Source organism: Lethenteron reissneri, chromosome 47, assembly GCF_015708825.2.
Source record: "Lethenteron reissneri isolate LAM-NWPU_2019-01 chromosome 47, ASM1570882v1, whole genome shotgun sequence".
Lineage (NCBI taxonomy): Eukaryota > Metazoa > Chordata > Hyperoartia > Petromyzontiformes > Petromyzontidae > Lethenteron > Lethenteron reissneri.
The window spans coordinates 11,900,109-11,922,825 of NC_083825.1; the positions used below are offsets into that span (position 1 = coordinate 11,900,109).

The following is a 22,717-nucleotide window of genomic DNA, read 5'->3' on the forward strand; positions in this document are numbered from 1 at the left end:
CAGAGCTTTGTGACGTCATATTTGAGGGGGGTCTGACTTTGTGACGCCGTGTGAAGAAGGGGGGGGGGGTAAAAATCGTCCAAAATCGCGTGACGTCATTTATGGACGGCCCCTTGTCTCTTTCCTTCACACAAAGTCCTGGTCACGAAAGCAAAGTTAGTGGAGAATAATAGCAACTTTCTATACTGTTTAGGCATGAGCCATTTAAAAAATAACACCTCGCACCCAGGAACACAGCTCGTGTTACATCGCGTGGTCGTCTCCGCGTCGCCCTCGAATCGCCTCTGCGAGGGCGGCCTGGGCTATGGTTGAGCGTCGTTCTTTGTCAGCGGCGCAGCGGAGCGCGTCGAGGCGCGTCGCTCGCCCGCCGCCGCCAAACGTCCTCACAGTGCCACGCGGACCTCGGCACGGAACGAGTTCCACTCCCCTGCGAGAGGGGAGTGGAAGAGACTCGCACGGAGCTCGGAGCACGGAGGAAGGTGGTCGTCTGAAATTTGACTTGAAACTTTCGTGACTGCAGGAATTCGTATTCTTTGGTTCTTTCGGTAAAGTCACGTGGATAGAGAAAATAATAAAAAAAAGATAAAAAAAACCCACGACGTTTCGATGGTAACACAAGCGGTCATCATCAGGGAAAAAAAAACACCGCTTGTGTTGCGATCGAAACGTCGTGGTTTTTTAATCTGTTGTATGTTCTCCATCTACGCGACTTGACCGAAAGATCCAAAGGAAAAGTCGTCTGGTTTCAGGGTAGACTTTCACCACCGCAGGCGTTGTACACTTACCCGTACTCACCCTCAATCACCCCCTCATTCACTATCACCAGCAAACCATCACCCAACCACACATCCACTCACTCACCCATTTGTCGACACCCACTCGCTCACCGTCACCAGTCCACTCACTCACCCACTCCTTCCGTCCACTCAACCATTCGCTTGCTCACCCCCCCACCCATTCACGTAGCCAAGCAAATCGCCACGGGGTGCACACGCGTCTGTCCTGAGAGCTCCCGCTCGCTCTCAGACGACTCGAAGAGCCAATTCTCACGACCACATTCAGCGACTTGAGATTCGCGACGTTTGGCTGGAAACGTCGACGAGCATCTTCAGGAAGTCGTTTAAATACTAATGCAATCAGACTATTTATACTGCAGGAATCCGTCAGTCAGGTCACGTGATAAGCAGAGAGGGGGGTGTGGGGCAAAGGTTATAGAGGGGGCACGTGAGGTAAGCTCGGGAGCTCACGAGTAGGTTCCAGAAGGGGGGCGTGGCCAGGAGGATAAAAGGGGACCCCGAGCGAAGGTTCGGGGCTGTTGTTTGGAGTGGGATCCCGTAGGGCTGCTGCAGTCTTCGTCACCGTCTTCACCTTCTCGGCGTCGTCAGCCAGGCAGTCTCTGTTGGCTGTCCTGGCTGAAGTGTAGTTACCCCTTGTGCCCTGTGAAGGCTATTCCTAGTGTCTGAGGGTATCGATATATTTGTACAAGTTCACAATCAAAAGGCGCTAAATAAACAGAGAAAGAAGCTAACACGTTTCTCGACTTGAGCCATTGTCCTGAGAGCTCGGGGGAGAGAGGATAACGGTGAGTGGAGGTTGAGCATAATGTGGCGAGTGGACGTTCGTTGTTGCGACTTGCAGTGGTGGTTCAGTGTAGTTGTGGTAAGTGGAGGAGTGATGTGCATTGTGATTCGAGTGTGGTGGTGGTTGGGCGTGGTGTGGCGAGTGGATGTCGTTGTTGCGACCTGCAGTGTGGTGGTGGTTGAACCCAGTGTGGTGAGCGAGTGTTTGAGCAATGTGCGTTGTGGCCTGCAGTGGTGGTGGTTGAAGTGTGGCGATGTTTGTTGTGCCATGCAGTGTGGTGGTTGAGACGGTCGCGGTGTGTGTGGTCTCGACCGAGTCTTCAACACGGATGGAGGGGGCAGCAAATCGACGAGGAAAGTTCACAGGAAGCCACGACGCACAAAAAGCTCCAACGCCGTGGTGCTGCTGTTCACCTTTTTGTTGTAACCTTTAATTTCAGAAATGTGAACTGTACACATCCCATTCATCTCAACGCAAGCACAATTTCAACTTCTCGCACGCGACTCCGGCTGGTAGTCAAACACAATCACAGTATGAACAAGGGCATTTGTTGCCACCCACACACTCCCCCACCCCACCCTCACGGGCTCCACGGAACAAAAGTAAATCGGTCCCTCGCCCTCATCTCATCCCTTTCCGGAGAGAAGTCCAAAACAAAAGCCAAGAACCGAGGGGAGGAGCGGGGAGCGTCGCTGCGGTTTAAGCCGAAGAGAGCCAACACTTTTTCCCCCCCATACAGCAAGCTGCAGGTGCACGCGTTCAGAATCTTGAGAAATTCCACGCAGACTCGCAACCCTTCCGGGCCGTTTTGGCACGCACCGCTGTTTAAAAAAAGTTTTATTAACTTTTCAAGAGTCAAGAAAAAAAATTGCTGCTTCCAAATTTTTTTTTAAGGGAGTGCATTTGCACGACAGCAACCCCTCCTCCTCATTGTGGCGAGGAGCACGAGCCACCGCCACACGCCACGTGCCCTTTGACCTGTGCGGCAGACCCACCGCCCCTCCCGTCGGAGAGGCAAAGGTCAAGGTCGCCAGCGCTGCTGTCGACTTAGCAGAGGAAGACGACGGTTGTTGGTTTCCTCCGTGCAACTCATCTACGGAGGACCGGGCACGGCGAAGCACGCCGTCGCACGGATGGATTGGCAACGCACCAAGACAACCCCCCCCCCCCCCCCGGCCGGTGCTCGCTAGGAACACAACGCGCGCTCGCAGCCGGCGCCTCCGGACTAACGGGAAAGGCCGGCGGACTCACCCGACGCAAAGGGATCCCCGGGGGGGGGCGTCTCGACGCCACCACCGCGTGATGGCGAGGCCCGTCCACTCGCAATTCACGAGCATGCAACTTCGCAGACGCGCATGGACAGAAATGAAACTTCCGCTTAGAAATATTCACGCCGCAAAGTTACGGGAGAATCCACGACATCCTGCGACCAAGATGCCACCGAGTCCAGGATTAGTCCCCGATTGGCCACTGGTCACAAGAGGCTGAGAAATATGACCAGGTAATTCAATTTAACTCGCGTCAATGGCACCTGACCTGGGTTGGATTTCGTTCAACCAAAGATTTCGCGAGCCCGTGTCGCCTGAACGCGCCACAATTTTTTAAATTAAAATTTGCATTGGGCGTGAAGGCACGCGGCACCTCTCGGTAAGAGCCAAGTTCCGGGGTTACGAGATAAAAAAAAATACAAATCATTTAGCACCTCCACTTGCAATGACATTAACTGACTGAACTGTAAAAAAAATCCACAATATCGATAGAAACTTCTGTGAGCGCGCACGCTCGCGCACACTTCTCCATGCTGGTTGGGAGGCAGGTGGCTTCAAATGTCCTCAATTCCACACCGCCGATCGTTGCAAAGACACGAGGGGGAGAGAGGCTCGTTCCTGCCGGGCTTAAATCAAGGCGGAACGAGCGCAGGAACCAAATCCAAAACAAGCACGTTCCAAAAAGAGTCCTGCATCGAGGCACAGTAACCGACCTTTCAGGAAGGATTTGTGGAAGATGCCGGACTGGGAGTCTCAACGAGGCACAGAATCATCCTCCTCCCCACCGCACGACGGCTCCTGCGATGCGAGGAGCTTGCAAGAGAACAGCTCCACCCCCAAGTTACGTCAACGTTTAAGCGTCTCGGGTGGATTCATCGGGTAAGATGGGGGGGGGGGGGGCAATCTTGGGACTTGGCGAACCAAAAAAAAATTTACTGTGAAGTTAACACCTTCAAAAAGGGGAGTTCGTTTCTGAAATGCACTCCTTTTAAAAACTTCGATAAAGAATCGTTCCGGCTTTAGTTTGTTTGCGAGTCGAGCGCCATGCTTTTGATAGGAAACGGTGAAACCGAGCAAGCGAGAGACTCTGCACGGACGTTAGCCAAGGACACGCGCCCATATCAACTACGAAAAAGTTTCGCAATCGTACATTTCGCCAAGTCCATTTGCAGCCGTATTCCATGGAGGTCGTTTTGTATAGCAATAAAAAAAACAATTGCCATGATTGAGCGACACATTTTTTAGAACAAAAAAATTAATCAAAGTCAAAACTTGCGATGGCACCGTTACACGCCAGAACCGACACGGCACCATGGCCACATTTCCTTTCGAAGCCAAGTTGTCTTTAAACTTTGGGTTCAAATTAAAAAGTAGACTTTAATCGTCTGCTCGGTTGAATAAACTAGATTAAAAAAAGAGTAGAGAGCAGACACGATTACCTTAAGGCAACAATATAAGCGCAGGAGTAGTAGCATGCTTTCTAAAGTACTATAATAACGTGTCCGTTTAATGCCAACTTTTCATGATTTTTTTTTCTTAGAACACAAAACATCGGTTCGCCTTGCACGGGGGCGACTGAAACGGGGTGCAAGCCAGACGAGCGCGGTGGAAACTGTCGAGTGGAACAGCTGGGATCTTCAGCGAGACATCCATTTAGATGTCCATCTCGAATTGAGCATCCTCCCCTGCATGTCGGAATGCAAACAGGGAACACAGAAAGAGACGACCCACGTCAGTCAGTGCGCCAGGGCGTGGCCCGGCAAACACAGCACAAACACAGCCGTCGGTGCTCTCACACACACAAAGATATCCACGTATTGCCTTAACGGACTGTCGGGGCAAGTGCTGTTGGGCGAGCACCTGCGAAGGCCGACACAGAGCACACGAGTGTGGGTGGACAGCGCCACACTGCACAAGATACTAATTTGAGGCCGAGTCGACCTAGGGGAGGCCCAGGACCGACTGGTGTTGGCCACGAGGTGGAATCGTACTCAGGTCACCAGGTTCGTAACGGTGTGCTGACCACAGAGTCACTGCTGCCCGCAGCGCACAAACAAATCCGATACGCACCCACCCACAAAAACAAAGACACACACACACAGAGCCCACTTCCTCGAGAGAAGCAGGGGCAGAAGAACCCCCGGACACCGGTGATGCAAGCGGCAAGCGGAACATAGACAAGCGTCCGGCAGCACAACGACACTGGCAGCAGCTCCACAAATAAAAAAACAACGGCTCAGACAAATACTGGAGTAATTATTGGCCTCCCCCCCTCCCCCCGTGGAGGCAGAGCCCGTTGTGAGTTTTGTTCACAGATGGACGCATGGCTCAAGAGGCCGGAGCACTGAGCTGGGACTAACTGTGATCCTGGGTTACGATACAGGTTTCAGCCGCCGGCGATTAACGCGGGGCTACAAGCGTTGTGGGGCGATGTTCTCAGCCTGGGTCACCCATGACTGCACAAAATAAAACCCACAACGTGAAATTCGGTTCTGCACTTAACTTGGCCAAAGTGGAGCGCTGAGAATTTAAAAAATATATAGGTTTTGAATATCGGTGCCGTGGATGAACGTCGTACTCTGTGACAAGAGCGGGTGGGAAAATGCTGCCCGCCCCCCCCCCCCCCTAGGATGCGTGGGCCAAAAGTCAGGTGAAAGAATTTCAGAGCCAACTCTGCAGTATCCGCTTCTGCACGGGGACGTTGGGTCTCATGACGGCGATACCGATGGAGCAACGGGGATGAAACATTGCGAATCACAGCCTGGAATCGAACCTGGGTGTAGAGGACTAGAGCACAGTACACACAGCGACGAGACGGCTCTCCCCCACCTCACACACACACGTCCACGTGCAAACACCGCCACTCGTCCATATCACGCTGCAGGCCCAAATGATGCTTCGCGAGCACCTTTTGAGGCAGGCACGGCACACAAAGGAGTTGCGTAACCAGAACTAGACACACAGACCACGAGAGCCGTCGCTATTCATCCGGAAGCGTCCGTGGCGTTACCGCGGCGGTTGCGCCAGGCTAGGTACACTATTAGATTGCACAAAGCAGGCCAAACGTCTCCCATAGCCGCACAGATTTGGTAAGTGCTGTTATTGAGCACTGATTCAGGGCAGCAGAGCAATGTAGGGGGTGATGGCCATTACCACACCCAGCCACCTTTGTCTCCCGAGGCCTGATGTTTACATATTGCACCACGCACTCATTTTTTACGCCGATTTGTTGAGATATTTGGTACTGATATTAGCCGTGGCCAGGAATCAAACTCAGGTCGCTGGGATCACAGCGCAGAGCGCTAACCACTACACCATCACTCCCCCAAACGCGATCAAAAACAAAGATCCCCCGTATAGCCTTAACAGACTGTTGGGGCAAGTGCTGTTAGCGAGCGCCCCTTCGACACGCGAAGGGGTGGGTGGCCAGCACCATGCCTGACCTCCGTCTCCCCAGTGGCGATATTTACACACTGCACCAGGTAATCATTTGAGGCTGAGACGACCTAGGGGAGGCCCAGGCCCAATTCAGATAATTGTCACAAATACAAAACGAGGCACGCAAATACAAAATGCCGCACGCACCTGCACAGAAAATACAAAATGTCGCATGCATCTGCACGCACAATTACGCACACCACACGCGCAAAATGACGCACACCGCCCGCGCAAGCACACCGCGTGTGCGCGCGCACACACACGAATCATGCACAATGACACACGCACACACGAATCGTGCACAATGACGCACGCACACACACACACACCGCGTGCGCGCACACACACACGACACGCGCACAATGACGCACGCACACACACACACACGACGCGCGCACAATGGCGCGCGCGCGGGCACAATGACGCACGCACACACACACGGACACAGCGGCACGTGCAGACGTGGTGCCGACCTGGCTTGTCGCTGTGGTTGGCCACGTTGTTCTCCGCCACCGCCTTGGTGGGCGACGCGGTCGGAGTGGCCGCCTGCTGGCCGCCCGCGTTGGGCGAGGCGGCCGCGGCGCTGGCCGCGGCGCTGGCGGCGGCGTTGGCCGCGTTGACGACGGCGGTGGGGGAGCTCTTCCGGGGGTTGGTCACGCCGGGGATGTGCGGCAGCAGCGGGGGCGGCGTGCGCGCCAGCGGCGAGTTGCGGCACTCCATCAGAAACTTGCGGTCGTAGATGATGCGGGTGCCTGCGAGCACGGAGCGGGGCGGGCGCGTGTTCAGCCGTCACCGAGTTCGCACAGTAGGGGGCAGCGATGTTTTTTTCTTTCCCCAAGAGTCATTTATCAACATTTTTGAAAAATGTATAATTATTTAAATACAACTTTAAATGCGATGATGGCTTGCAGCCCTTCGACAACACTGCTGGATGAATGCCCCTCCCCACACAGCACGTCATCATGTGGGGGTTGTATGATCATACATCACCCAAGTTGGTCAGTGCAGGATGCAGAAGTGGGGGGGGGGGGGTTCCCGGGAGTGGTCTGACATGGTAGGCGTGCTGGGTGGGGAATCGAACGCTGGTTGCTGGGTTCGCAACACCGTGCGTCAACCATCGAGCCACCAATCCCGCCGCACCACGGCGCGAGTATATCCAACGCCTCTTTACGAAAACGGGCTGGCAGCCGTTTCTGGGGTACACACAATGCATCACTGTGCATTTCCCCCAAGCCACGTGGGATGATTTAAAGTCCCCCCAGCGACATAAAATAAAAATCTTGAAGAGCAGCAAAATAATTACCAAACGCCTCGAAATAAAACACCGCCCTCTTGCGCCACGCGGTCGTTCATTATAAACAATAACAACTATTTATTTACTCGGGAAAGCCAACCACACTTATTTTCAGGGAGGGTCCTGCTACACAGGAGAGATATTTGCCCAACACCAATGACGTGTGTTGTAATTGTGTTTGGCTCTGGGAGGAAACTGGAGGAGCCGGAGAAAACCCATGCAGATCAGATGGAGAAAACCCATGCAGATCAGATGGAGAAAACCTGCAAACCCCACTCAGAAAGGTGCCCACCACCCTGCCAGACCACACCAACCTCAAAGCATCGCGTCTCCTCGCAGATTTGTTTTGACTCAATCAGCTGCCGCAGTAATGAGCTCCATGGCAGAAGCGCCCCCTAACACCACAACACGTGCCATTCAAGATCCCCCCCCCCCCCCCGCATGATGCAGGCAGAGCCAGAGCTGAGGCGGGGGGGGGCGAGCAGAGGCATTTGACAATTTGTACAAAAATGCGGCACGTGACCAGGCCAAAAGGCTCGAGCGCCGCGTGCCAGAGCAGGGAGCACACAAGGTCGCCCCAACAACACTCGCAGTGCCGCCGCCGCCGCCTCCTCCTCATTGCTTTTGTTTGCAAAGCCAGCTCGGGTCGGGCGGGCGAGAGAGCGGGTGAGCACATGGCGTTCCGATCCAACACTGTACACAGGCAACCACAAGTGCGAGTTGGTCACTCCCAAGCCTTCTGCAAGCAAAACAGGCAGAACAGGACTTGTCATTTCCAACGCCGCTGCTTTTTGTCAAACGCTTCTTGCAAAACTTGTGGGGTTTTTTTATCTTCCCACGAGAGCCTAAAGTGTCTCTGTTATTTTCTTACGGCGAGCCGATGGGGCCGGGCTACGTGCAAGACATACTGGCGGGCGCACGCTCGTAGTAAACAGGGTTCACGTTGCGTGGGGTGCCGTGTGGTGCCATTGCGCAAGCCAGGGGGGCGAGAGGTGCATTGCCATCTACGGATGCAAATGCGCCAAAACCGAATGTTAATTATTGTTAACCCATCGCTTCGCAGGTGTTCACCAGTTGTGCCGTCCAGTTCGTGGATGCAATTGTTTTACAATCTTTGTTATTACCGCCCTTGTTTTACAAAGGACAGTCTGACTGAAGAGTCCTGCCAATGTTCGCAGAAGGGACTGATGTTGCCATGTGCAATCCCAACTGAGTTGTGCAGCAATGGGATGATTGGCCAATACCAGTTACATAAGAGTTAGTTTTAGCCGTGGGACAAAAAAAGGGCAGAGAACCCAGAGAATACCCAGCAGACGCTGCATACGAAGAGGAGACACTCCTGGCCCACAGCTCACAGCTGTACATCTACAACGCCTGGCAAGCACCAAAGGTGGTCACCCATCCAAGGACTAAGCAGGATCAACAATGCTTTCGAGAGACGACGTGATTGGGGTCACGGGTAATGATGACGATCCCATTAAAATCTGGTAAATCAACAACTCTGACATTGTTCGCTGGGTGAATGCTAAGCTTATGTCGTATTTTATATTTAGGTTGCAATGAAATAACGCATCGAACTCGGACACGGCTTCATGTGCGAGGCGCGAAACTAAACAGCATCTGCTCAAGTGGCCGTGCCCCAATGCTCATTCCCACTGCCCCCCCCTGCCAACTGTGGAAATTCCACAATCCACAAAGGGGGGCACAGTCTCTCCATAGGCCTAGTACACCGCCCATCGCCGTCTGTATCTGTGCAAAGAGTCGGTGGATAAGGGAACGAAAGCCTGGGCAGACTAAAGCAAGGCCAGTTATCGTCTCGTGCGGTCCCCATCGCCCGCCGGCCAGAACCCAGAGGCCACGGCACGGACGGACGGAGGGCACGTGCCAGGACATGCCGCCAGCGTGATGCACTGATACTCAAATCGCGCGACCAATACCCTCGTGGGCTGCGGCAACAGGAAATGACGCCGCACATTTTGTTGCCAGCGCCAAGTCAGTGGGAGTGGCGGGTTGTTTTTGTGGGAGGGGTGGAGCGAGGTCTGCAGATTTCAGTTTTTCGTTGAGTGTCCTCTTTCAAGCGATGACAAACCTCAACAGCTTTCCGCGGCTTTCCAATAAAAACAAACAAGAAACGGGCCGTGCGACACATTGCGCAACAGAACAGAGAAACACAGAGAGAGCGGCGACATCGCCGCAGTCCTGGAGCCGAGACGAGACCTCGAGGACGATTATTACTGCCGCTGCGCCGTGACGCACCCCCCACCCGACCACCCCTTCCAGTCGTACAGACAGCTGGGGCAAGTGTGATGTTAGCGAGCACGAGGGTGGTGGTGTTCACAGCACCACGCCTGGCTGCCTTAGCCTCCCCAGTGCCGATGTTAACACGTCACATCAGAGCACCCATTGAAAGGCAGAGGCAAAATAGGAGAGGCCCAGTATTGATTCAAATAATTTCCACTGATGTTAGCCTCTGCCATGAATCAAACTTGGTGAGCGGATTAATAGCGCACTGCCCTAACCACTGTCACTGCTCTTTTCTTTGTGAGCGTTCGTACGCACTAGCGCACTAGCTTAGTTTAAGCAGTGGTGTGGTCAGCATCACGCGCACGCAACAGCAGCCCCTGTTCAGTGCCAAATGTGAATGTCACCCATGACGCCTGTGACAGACCAAGTGCACGCTGAGGCCATGTGGAGTGGCAAACGTTCACCGCGAGGTCACGGAACAGACCCTTGTACAGCGGGTTACGTATTAATGAACAACAAAGATCCCACGGTTAACCTTGTGACCTCATGTGCAATTTCCATTGCAAGTTTCTACGAAGGCTGGAAGTGCACGATTGGGTACATCGGGTCAGAACCACGGCCAGCCACCTCTCTCTGTCTCTCGAGTGCTGATGTTTACATGCTGGACCAAGCAAGACAAGGATCCAGAGACCACGAGACACAAACGCGATTCATGGGACTACCACACACACACACACACGACGTACTTTCACACTGCAATGATCGTGAGTACACAGAGTTCAGGGATGGGTAATGGGTGAGGCCGTTAACAGTTACCCGGTAATTGCTGTTGACCACAGGCGATAACCGGTTACCAAAGTCAGGAACCGGTTGTTGTTTTCCAGTGAATTTTCGTCAAAACACCGATTGGCACACGCACACACGCACGCACGCACACGCTGTACAAACCGCAGGGTACATGTTCTCATGTCTCAGTTACGGGGTAAGGGTGCAGCCCTGAAATGCCTTGCTCACACCACTGCCGGTGGAGTGGCCTCCACTGAAGTGAGTCTCTGGTTGCAAATTCAGTGCACTAACCATGACACCGCGGCAGCTTCCTTCGTTTCTCGATTAAAAAGGTTAACAAACGTGTTTATTGCTAAACAATGTGTCTACACTAGGTAAATCAGTAACCGTTTAAACCCGTTCTTTTCCGTCAGTTACCAACAACGTTAAAAACCATTCTGAACAACCCTAGTAATGGATAACGTAAGCTTATGTATTTAGCTCATTCTACGAGATAAACTTCTGCAATAAACCGCGGGCCCCTGGGCGTCCTGGCTCCTTCCCACCCCGGCTCTGGCCTACGTCCCAATGGGGCCGCCGCCGCCGCCACTGCCAGGAGAACAACAACATTCAATGAAGTCGGAGGGCTGGTTTGCTGGCACATTGGCGCGTTACGTAACAGTGGCGAGGATTGCGGTTTAAATCGGGTAGGCCGCCTTAGTTATGACTGCACATGTAAAAACGTCCAATACTACACGCCGTCTGTTTCACGGTGAACGCTAAAGATCGCCTGACGTCACATGACGATTACACATTTACCAAAAGTCGAAACAATCCACAGCAAAATACTCCTTTGGAAAACACATGGCAACATCGGCCAACACTGCAAACGTACTGCAGTCCGTCAAGCTCAGCGCCCTCACGAGTCTTGCGCTATAAGTATGGAACAAATTCCAAATGTTTAAATGATAATTGCGAGTAACCAGTCGCAAAGTGGCCCGCAGTGCACCACATGTTACAATGGCCAGCAACAACCAGCACTACCAAAGTTGTAGATGCTGCTTAAGGGTTAACAGGCTTCTTGAAATGTGCAAGGTCACAAGAGCTTTGGGAAAAGAGATGGGAGGGAATCCCAAAGTGGAGCAGAGCGAGGGAAGAAGCAGAAAGAGGGGCGTTGTTGTGACCTGCAGTGTGGCGAGTGAACACAACGGGGATGAAAGGTGAAGCAGCCTCGAGCAGAGAGCGCGTCCTCGCACTACGGGTGGAGGGATCAATAAGCGAAGATCACAGGAAGAAAAACCACGGCAATACCGAGAACAGGGTTGAGGCGACTCGCCGCAGGTGGATTCAATTAGCGAAGTGCTGGATCAGTCACCCAGTCGACTGCCTCACGGCGAATTCGACCGAGCGCAACGAGGCAGGGGGCACCGGGTGCTTGGTTTTCCACCTCGCACAGACGTGACCACTCGAAAACACACAGGCGGCCCCATCTGCCAAATAATCATCGATCACACGATGCCGATTGCCAGATAGCCCTTGTTGACGGCTCGCTCCCGTCTGTCGCAACCGTTTTATCAGCAGTGGAATTGTCCGCAGCCTCTCCGTGCACATGATGCACACGATAGCGTTATAAGTGTCCAGACCCATCAGTCCACATCAACCTATGAAGCTAAAATCCACAAACGTAAACAGAATTTAAACGCCCCCCCCTCCACCCATATCTGACGTATTCCTTATTTTAATTATTATCGACCCAGGAAACCCATATCACAGCTCAAGAAAGACGTATCCAGTGGGTTTTCAAATTTGTTTCGTAGTTTTGTGTGTAGGCTACGGGAAGAATATGTGTAGAACGCGGAAGCCGCCTACGACCAAAGCCACGGCAGAGCGCACAAACTCCTACACGCAATTCTAGATTTGAAGCTTTCGTGACTGCAAGGATTCATACTCTTAGTTCTTTCGGTAAAGTCACGTAAAGCAGTTGCCGAGTCGGGAACTGAACTCGGCTTCTCCTTGCTCGGGGGCACACACACGTGTGTTATCCCTGACGTCACACTACACTCCTTAGGGGCCCCATACATTTAGTAGGAACGCAAAAAGCTGTCAAAACTGGACCCCTCCTCCCTGTACGCACGCGGACTTTTTACACCCCACCCAACCTGCGTACGTACGCCTGACCCCCCTCCCATCCTATAGAACGGCCGATATTTAATCCACGCAGAAACGATCAATGATTAATAATATTAACGTGTTTAAGCAAACACATAGTCCACCGCCGGCTGCGTTATTATCGAGGCTTCACCCCCCCCCCCCGTTTCCTATGCTACGTACATTGTCAGTAGACCCCCCCCCCCCCCATACGCAGCGTACGCATTTGGGTTCACCCCCCTCCCCCCTCCATGCGTTACGTACTAAACGGACGGGGGCCCCGCGCCTTGTAAACATCAATAAACCACACGATTGCAACAGCCACTGGGCCGAGCCAGCTCGCACAGGTGGCTAAAGTACCAAGAAAAACAAACAGACACCACCCCCCTCCCCCCCACGAGTTGTACTTGAACTGTCGGGGTCACAGCGAGACGATGAAATTTGAGACCAATGTTGTTGTTGCTGCTGGGTGCAGCAGCTCCCCTGATGCTTATTCTGTTACAGCCGCGCCACTTGGTGTCAACCCCAAGAGTTGTTCACGCGTCAACTCATTCACGTTCGCGTGTGCTTTAGAGATGCCTCACCTGGCAAGTCCAGCCATGGGTGCCTTCGCTGCCTGCTCAAAACAATCACAATCATTGTGCACTGCCCCTACCCGCACCGACCAGGGTGGTGAAGTATGACCAAATATCCGTCAAGGCCCGCAAGGAGTCCTTCATCATCCAGCAGTTGACTTGACATCACGGCCTGTACATCTACACAATGTGGCTTCCCTCGTCACAGTAAGGTCATCATCTGACATTTCTATCCACTTCTGGATGAAGACCAAAGTTGGATTTAAAAAAAAAAGAAACCAAGGCCATTGTTGCCATGTCGGCGAGTGGGTGGAACGTTGGCAGTGGTTAAGCGCTCTGAGCTAGAAATCCGAGTTAGATTCCAGGCCACGAATAACTTCAGTCGCGATCGATGTCCGAACCCGACCTTCGCATCCAGCGTGTTGGAAAGTGCGGTGAAGTACGATTCATTGCATACATGTACACTTATACGATATTTAAATGTTGTGTATACGTGTTTGCCGTGTCAGCGGACACCCTGGAAACCCTTGCTAAAAGCGAGATATTCCATCTCAAGGGAGTGTCAATAACTCAAATAAACAAGGCATCCCCCATGACCGACACTGCGTGGCACTGCCACAGGGCTGCACGTGCAGTGCCCCATCACAACTAAAACAAGAACGCGGAGCTACAGATACTAGACAAAAACAAGTACAGTGAGCACGTGCTCGCGCTGGGGACACGTGCTGACGTCACCACGAGTCACGTGTGGGACAGTGCGTAAAGGGGCGGGGAGGTGGTGGGGGGGGCGTGCTGCCAGAGCCAATCGCAATGCACCAATGGAAGTTCACGTGACGTGTCAGCAGCCAATGGGCGCCACGAACGGCAGGCATGCCGATGCGCTCCACAAAACGTAAACACGTGGTGACTGACGCGTGCTTCCTTGACAGCTGACGGGAGAAGCAGGGGCAGAGGCCGAAGCAAGGGGCAGCAGCAAGGAAGAAGCAGAGGTCGAAGCAAGGGGCAGCAGTGAGGAGCAGGATTTGAAGAGAGAAGCAAGCAAGAAGCAGATGCTGAAACAAGGAGATGGCAGCAGCTGACGGGAGAATAACCTGAAACAAATACGCAGTGGCTGAAGCAAGGAAGCAGCGAGTATCAGTACAAGTTTAAGCAATCGCTTAAGTCGAGAGATGCATAAAAACCATCCCTAGAATCAAACAGCAACAAGGGCAGAATAATTAACAGCGGCACAATGATTGGAAGCAGAAGCAGCATAACACCGCAAAAGCACGGGGGCAGTTCGCCTCCCCACTGCATCAGAATCATCAGAGGCACAGATAAATGAACCGGCAGCGGCGTGGAAGCATCGACAGCAGCGTGGAAGCATCGACAGCAGCAGCAGCAGCGTGGAAGCATCGACAGCAGCGTGGAAGCATCGACAGCAGCGTGGAAGCATCGACAGCAGCGTGGAAGCATCGACAGCAGCGTGGAAGCATCGACAGCAGCAGCAGCAGCGTGGAAGCATCGACAGCAGCGTGGAAGCATCGACAGCAGCGTGGAAGCATCGACAGCAGCGTGGAAGCATCGACAGCAGCGTGGAAGCATCGACAGCAGCAGCAGCAGCGTGGAAGCATCGACAGCAGCGTGGAAGCATCGACAGCAGCGTGGAAGCATCGACAGCAGCGTGGAAGCATCGACAGCAGCGTGGAAGCATCGACAGCGGCGTGGAAGCATCGACAGCAGCGTGGAAGCATCGACAGCAGCGTGGAAGCATCGACAGCGGCGTGGAAGCATCGACAGCAGCAGCAGCAGCGTGGAAGCATCGACAGCAGCAGCAGCAGCGTGGTAGCGGCAGCGTGGCCGCATGGCCGCAGCACGAGGCGGGTCCCCTCCCCCGCGTTATGCAACGAAACTCCGCTCCCGCTTTGTTTTTCAACTTTTAATGTACAACTCCCCTCGTGTTTGCTGCCAGTTATAACGATTGGTGCGAAACGTGGCCCGCCTCTCGCTACAATTCTCACAAAAGCGCATTTAAGCAGACTGTTACGTATTTTTTGTTTACAAAAGTTATCATTATACCAGAGAAGGTGGTGTTTGTTTTGCTGAAGGGACCCGAGTCTGAACCCAGAACGCAGCTACCCACCAGGGCGGTGTTCCTGGCTCAACCCCAACCCCCTCATCCAAAGCTTCTCAGTTCGAGCCAGAACCCTGTTGGCCAAATAAGTCCGGGGTCATGGGCTGCAGGCCAACTCTGAAGTCTTTAAACTATTTATTATTTAGCCGGGTAAGGCTCAATTAGCTGCTATACAACTCGTTGTCTTTCAGAAGCGGCCTGGCCACAACGACAAACTCAACGAAGTGGCCCATCACCACGTGGACATTTACATCGGCCAAGTGCTCGTAACGTGCCGTGTCGATTCGACGAAACGTGGTGGTGGTAGCCCGTGTGGGGGGGGGGGGGGGACATGGAGAATAATCCACGATGGTCAAAAGGGCGAGAAGAGAGATAGATAGACAGCGCACACTCCGAATACACAGCAGCAGCAGGCGTCGTCAGGATCCAACCCACGACCTCCTGCGTCCCAGGCGAGGGAGTTAACATCTCCCCGGGTCTCGGTTATTAAACTCATTATCATCTCGGCTCCCCCACCCTCCCCAAGCTGTAACAACGTGTTGGTGGTGGTTGTGAATGACGGGTCCTGGTCGAGTGAGAGTTGTTCGGCGTGTGCCTGCGGTTACAGGCGTCTCCTGGGTTCGAGCTCTGGCCCCAGGGCACAACAAGACGCGATCCCCTCCCGCCTTGAAACCTCGACATCGCGACGAGATTCCACCCCCCATCACCACCACCCACAAGTTAGAGGCGAGGCGACCCCACGAGATTCGCAACAACAACAACCACAACAACCACAACCACAGCAGCAGTGTGAGAGTTTGGTGCTTATGGTGGTTGATGTTGGTGCGGGTGTTGGTGGTGATGTTGGTGGTGATGGTGGTGATGATGGTGGTGATGTTTGTGCTGATGGTGGTGATGTTTGTGCTGATGGTGGTGATGTTTGTGATGATGGTGGTGATGGTGGTGATGTTTGTGATGATGGTGGTGATGTTTGTGATGTTGGTGGTGATGTTTGTGATGGTGGTGGTGATGTTTGTGATGTTGGTGGTGATGTTTGTGATGGTGGTGATGTTTGTGATGGTGGTGATGTTTGTGATGATGGTGGTGATGTTTGTGATGGTGGTGGTGATGTTTGTGATGGTGGTGATGTTTGTGATGATGGTGGTGATGTTTGTGATGTTGGTGGTGATGTTTGTGATGTTGGTGGTGATGTTTGTGATGTTGGTGGTGATGTTTGTGATGTTGGTGGTGATGTTTGTGATGATGGTGGTGATGTTTGTGATGATGGTGGTGATGGTGGTGATGATGGTGGTGATGTTTGTGATGGTGATGTTTGTGATGTTGGTGGTGATGTTAATGTCGATGGTGTTGCTGATGGTGGTCGTTATATTGGTGATGACGACGGTGATATTATTGCAGGCTGATGGTGGTAGTGCTACTCATGATACTCCTGATGACGCTAGTGATGAAGACGGTGCAATAGCAGTCGCGATGCTGGGGCTGGTGATACCAGCTGGTGTCTGCTGCTGACCGCGCTAGTAGCCAGAGATGCCGACCATGATGCAACTTGTGACCGGCCATGTGCTGGCCACAGTGCCGATGACAATTCTACTGCCGATGATACTGCTGATGACAGTCTTACTGCCGAGCGTGTGCCTGCTGACGATAGCGTTTACTGCGGATGAGAGTGGCGCTTGACGACGATGATGGTGGTGTTCGTGGTGGTGTAGATGATGGTGGTGTTCGTGGTGGTGTAGATGATGGTGGTGTAGATGATGGTGGAGGGGGCCACGCGTGGCGCCGCCGCACCCCCAGGCGTGGTGGAGAAGAAGGTGCCGCCCGGCGTGGTGCAGTAGTCGTGAGGTAGTTGAGAGGCGTCGCTCAGCAGCACCCTCCGCGTGGGGATGGCCCGGCTCTCCGTGTGCGAGCGGCTGCACGACATGGCGACTTCTTGTGCTGCTGCTACTGCTGCTGTTGCCTCTCTCCCTGATGCCGCCCGAGCCAAGGCCTCGAACCCGCCCCCCACCTCCACTTCACTCCTCCGCGTGGCCCCGCCCCCAGTGTAGACACGCCCCCAGTGTAGACACGCCCCTAGTGTAGACACGCCCCCAGTGTAGACACGCCCTTAGTGTAGACACGCCCCCAGTGTAGACACGCCCCTAGCGTGGCCCCGCCCCTAGCGTAGACACGCCCCCATTCAAAAGTACCGCTCCACCCCCACGTGGTACCCCGCCCCCCACTTCACTCCCCGCGTGGCCCCGCCCCTCTCTCTAGTACCGCCCCCCACTTCACTCCCCCGCGTGGCCCCGCCCCCTCCTAACTACCGCCCCCCGCCTCATCTCGAACGTGACGTCACAGACAATGCAATAATATTTTATTTTTCTACCTACGCGACTTTACCGAAAGAACCAAAGAGTATGGATTCCTGCAGTCACGAAAGCTTCAAATTAAGATTGCAAGAATAGGAAGATGCAATCCAGGGACTTACGAACGAGTTTGGTTTCCAGAGGTCTGTTCGTGAGTCCAACTTTACAAACCCTGTCGATTCCAAACACGTTGTACGGCGTCTACACAAAACACGGGGAATGGCTTTAAAAGTTGTATAATTTCATGTAGACGTAGATGCCACTGGCTCTTCACGTTCTGCAGATGTAGATGCCACTGGTTCTTCACGTTCTGCAGATGCCACTGGTTGTTCACGCTCTGCAGGTGTAGATGCCACTGGTTCTTCACGTTCTGTAGATGTAGATGCCACTGGTTCTTCACGTTCTGCAGATGTAGATGCCACTGGTTCTTCACGTTCTGCAGATGTAGATGCCACTGGTTCTTCACGTTCTGCAGTAGTAGATGCCACTGGTTCTTCACGTTCTGCAGATGTAGATGCCACTGGTTCTTCACGTTCTGCAGATGTAGATACCACTGGTTGTTCACGTTCTGCAGATGTAGATGCCACTGGTTCTTCACGCTCTGCAGATGTAGATGCCACTGGTTCTTCACGCTCTGCAGATGTAGATGCCACTGGTTCTACACGTTCTGCAGATGTAGATGCCACTGGTTCTTCACGCTCTGCAGATGTAGATGCCACTGGTTCTTCACGCTCTGCAGATGTAGATGCCACTGGTTCTTCATGTTCTGTAGATGCCACCACCGCCATCTATTGCGCGGCGGTTGATCTTGTGACTCGATCCGAACAGGCAACTGGACATCCGGACAGGTTTGTTCGTATCTCTGAAAGTTTGTAAGTCGAATGTTCGTAAGTAGAGGAGTCTCTGTACACATGTATCATAGGCTACATACAGTCGTGGCATTGAGTCGGCACCACGGACATAAGTTCAACACATTTGTCAATGACACTGCCTCATGTGACAAATTAACTGAGCAGGCGATTCACCTCCACATCATATCTGTCTCTTCGCGAAAAATAAAAGTATTTGTATTACACATCCCATCGCTTTATGGGGGTGCATTATTTCAGCAGTCTTGGCTCAACTGACTGCTGATGAAACACTGAATGCGAGTCATTGGGTCTCTGTGTGCGTCTGTGGGTCTCTGTGTGCGTCTGTGGGTCTCTGTGTGCGTCTGTGGGTCTCTGTGTGAGTCTGTGGGTCTCTATGTGAGTCTGTGGGTCTCTGTGCGAGTCTGTGGGTCTCTGTGCGAGTCTGTGGGTCTCTGTGCGAGTCTGTGGGTCTCTGTGTGAGTCTGTGGGTCTCTGTGTGAGTCTATGGGTCTCTGTGTGAGACTGTGGGTCTCTGTGTGCGTCTGTGGGTCTCTGTGTGCGTCTGTGGGTCTCTGTGTAAGACTGGGACTCTATGCGAGTGTATGGTTCTCTGCTGGTATATGGGTCTCTGCTAGTCTATACTGGACATTGTTTCTCTGTATTGCGTCTAAACGACGCATTTCAAAAAAGTCCAGAAAGTGGCCTATTTAGGTTATAATCCGATTGACTACTCTGATTAGGATTCGGGTTGTTTTCAGAATCGTCTACCGGTTCAGGAACCGGTAACCGATTCCGGTGGAATGTTCGTAATGAGTGCACAGATTGGAACTTGCACCATCGTTTGCACCTGCCGCACCGGGAGATGGAATCGAACCGTCCGACTCTGGATGATGTCCAGCGAGCCACGAGCCATCATCAACAACAACACGGGCAGCAGCCCTCCTCCTCCACCCCAACAGCGGTGTCGCTCTGCTCACTGCGCGAGCGAGACTCTTCTCTGTAAGTGCGACCACGCAGTAGGTAGGGAGCCTCTGTCGGTATTTTGTTCAGTAATGAAAGAAAACCCCATTTCATCCCCACCCGTGGTGTTAGGGTGAGGGCTAAAGTTTGATGACCGTGTGTGCCTTCATGGGTGCTTCCCCCCCATCCCCAGACACTCTGCAAGTGCCGGCGGTGAACTTTACACCACCCCCTGGCGTGTTTACTTACTCGACGACGTCCTCCATACAACGTGGTGGTGGTGGGGGGGCCTCCCGTTTCATAGCTGTCACAATAACAACGCCCACGTGAGCTTCAGCCCGGCGGTAATCAGCATTGTGTGCTGATAGCCATCCACCCATCAGTCAGCGCCTTCATTGCCACACTGGGGAAGGGGGGTAATCGATGACGTCTATCTAGAAAATGGAGTTCATGGCCATGTGTCAGCACACAATAAAAAAACACTCATCAGGAATATAAAGACAATTAAATGCAAGTACTGTACAGAAATACATATCGTACTTTGGCTTACTAATGAATAAACCTTGAAAGGAATCATTTATACGAAAGTTTGTTGATAAAGTTCACGTGGCTATTGTATTGGTTAATACAAATACAACTATTATGAACAGTTATACAACCAGTTTAACACGTAGGCTCTCGCGACTAATATCATTCATAATAGAGGTTGTTTTGGGTTAGATCGCGTAAATATGTCGTTAAAACCCGCCACCACCCGACACAGCCAACTAGGCTTGTCATTTACATTTGTAAATGTTGTGGCTTGGCTCTCCAACACACCGGTGGAAGGACAAGTTCAAAGGGCTCTCATAATGCACGTGCAATAATGTACGTTGACTTAGTCACCCCCTATCATTGCGTAAGAGCGCAGAAGCGTGGTCACCACATCTACGGCTTTACGTAAGGAACGAAGCAGGTGGACTTCTCCACAAATCTGTCTGTCGCCTGATGAAGCTGGTTGTAATTACTGGCGAAACGTCGTACTCAGATTCTGAATGTTGTGGCTTGGCACTCCAACACACCGGTGTGCTGTACTAGTATACTACACTATACTACTATACACTGCACTATACACTACACTATACACGACTATGCACTAGTGCTGCACTAGTGACGAATTGGCCACGTTGTTTACGTGACAACCCTTACTAGTTGGCTGTGTTGGGTGGTGGCGGGTTTAACGACACATTTATATATTTACGCGATCTAACCCAAAAAAAACCTCTATTATGGAGTAATACAGCTCTGTGCCATCCACCTCTTGTATGAAGGCCTTCCTTCCCAAGCCGCGTCAGTCATGGGGGCTGTTTGACCATACTTCACCACGCCGGTCAGTGCGGGGGTGGTGGGGGTCAAGGGGAGCGGTGGTGTAGCAGTTAGCGCGCTGCGCTGCGAATCCGGCGGCCCGGGTACGATTCCCACTCATGGCCAACACTCAGTGACGATTATCCGAACCGGTCCTTTGCCTCCCCTAGGTCTACTCAGCCTCAAATGAGTACCTGGTGCGATGTGTAAACATCGCCACTGGGGAGACAAAGGCGGCCGGGCGTGGTGCTGGACACCCACCCCCTCGTGTGCCGTGCCGGCCTTCATAGGTGCTCGCTGACAGCACTTGCCCCAATAGTCTGTAAAGGCTACACGGGGGGATCTGTCTTTGTAGCACACTCAGAGAACACAGTTGCACGAGTTGGTGCGTGTGGCCTTGTGCGCGTGTCTTGTCGTTGCAGCTCTGGTGGTACGAGAACGGCGTGCAGCACTTGCCCAACAGCAGTCTGTGAAGGCTATACGGGGGATCTTTGTCTTGTTGGTGGGGGTCTCACTCTGAATGCTGCTGCTGCTGCACCGCCCTCTGCAGGCCGCCACGTGGCCTCCCACCCATTCATGCGGGTTACTCAACGTGCAGAAGCTTACTGCACCAAAACATATACATCAAGTACACAATCACAATGGCGTTAACACACGTTTTATATATAAACACATTATGTATAAATCCTAAAGTTTGTGGACATTTAAGCTACGGTAGCAAGATGTTAACTCTCTCGCCTGGTGTACAGGAGGTCGTGTGGGTTCGATCCCGACCCTGACGCCTGCTGCTGTATATTTGGAGTTTGCGTGTCTCTCATCAAGGTGGCTAGGAGATGTTAACTACCTCGCCTGGTGTACAGGAGGTCGTGGGTTCGATCCCGACCCTGACGCCTGCTGCTGTGTATTTGGAGTCTGCGCGTCTCGTTCTCTCTCCATGGTCGCGTGGATGTTTCTCCGGGTCCTCCGCTGTGTTCATCCCCTCCATATTTATAAACACGCGTTGAGTCTTCGGCTGCTCGACATGTGCACGCGATAAGCGATTGTTTGTGATCGCCAGATCGCGTCTGAAAAAAATAGTTCAGTCGGCCTTACCTGGAAGAATAAAAACATCTTTTAAAATAGTTTTATTTAAAATCGAATCGTCATGTATGCATGTTGAACTTCTTTCGCACCGGACGTAGCCAACCTTGCTAATCGAAGATTCGAAGGTGCCGGGGAAGAACAGACTTAACACAAATACGCAGTTCTGAAGAATATCAGTTTACAATCGAAATATAAAAGTGCCCTGCTAAGTGGATAACCATCGAACAAATAAGGTCATTGACGGTCACAAGTCGTGCTTCTGCGGCCGTGTCTCTCTCCCCGTGGATGTTTTTCCCTCCGGGTCCTCCGGGTTCTCCCCCTGCACGCTGAGAATGGACGTCGTGCGCGTTTTACATTTCCACGTGGCGCTGATGCAGCTGAGCCACTGCTGAGAGAGATCCATCGCTCAGTGGGCCTTACCTGGCACAGTTTGTTTTGTATTTTTTTGGTTCTCTCGTTAAGGTCACGTCGGTAGACTTCACCCAAAGAACCAAAGAGTATGGATTCCTGCAGTCACGAATGCTCCAAATCCCAACATTTTTTTATTTTTAAATACGAACAAAGCTCTCGAGCCGCCCCGCCCCCTAGAATCTTCGCCCCGCCCCCTAGAATCTTCGCCCCGCCCCCTAGAATCTTCGCCCCGCCCCCTAGAATCTTCGCCCCGCCCCCTGAGGGTGAGAGGCCGCCGCGTGACGTCACAGACAACGC

At 52.8% G+C, this 22,717-nt stretch overlaps 1 protein-coding gene across 1 annotated transcript; it reads right to left on the reverse strand.

Moving 5' to 3' along the window:
* Positions 1–1,984: 1,984 nt before the first annotated feature.
* LOC133354558 (eukaryotic translation initiation factor 4E-binding protein 2-like) lies at positions 1,985–17,450 on the reverse strand. The gene is made up of 3 exons (XM_061571490.1): positions 17,215–17,450; positions 6,761–7,039; positions 1,985–4,534 (listed from the first exon to the last, which is right to left on the reverse strand). Exons 1-3 carry the CDS (start codon positions 17,345–17,347, stop codon positions 4,503–4,505), a joined length of 444 nt encoding a protein of 147 aa, XP_061427474.1. The 5' UTR covers positions 17,348–17,450; the 3' UTR covers positions 1,985–4,502.
* Positions 17,451–22,717: the final 5,267 nt, after the last annotated feature.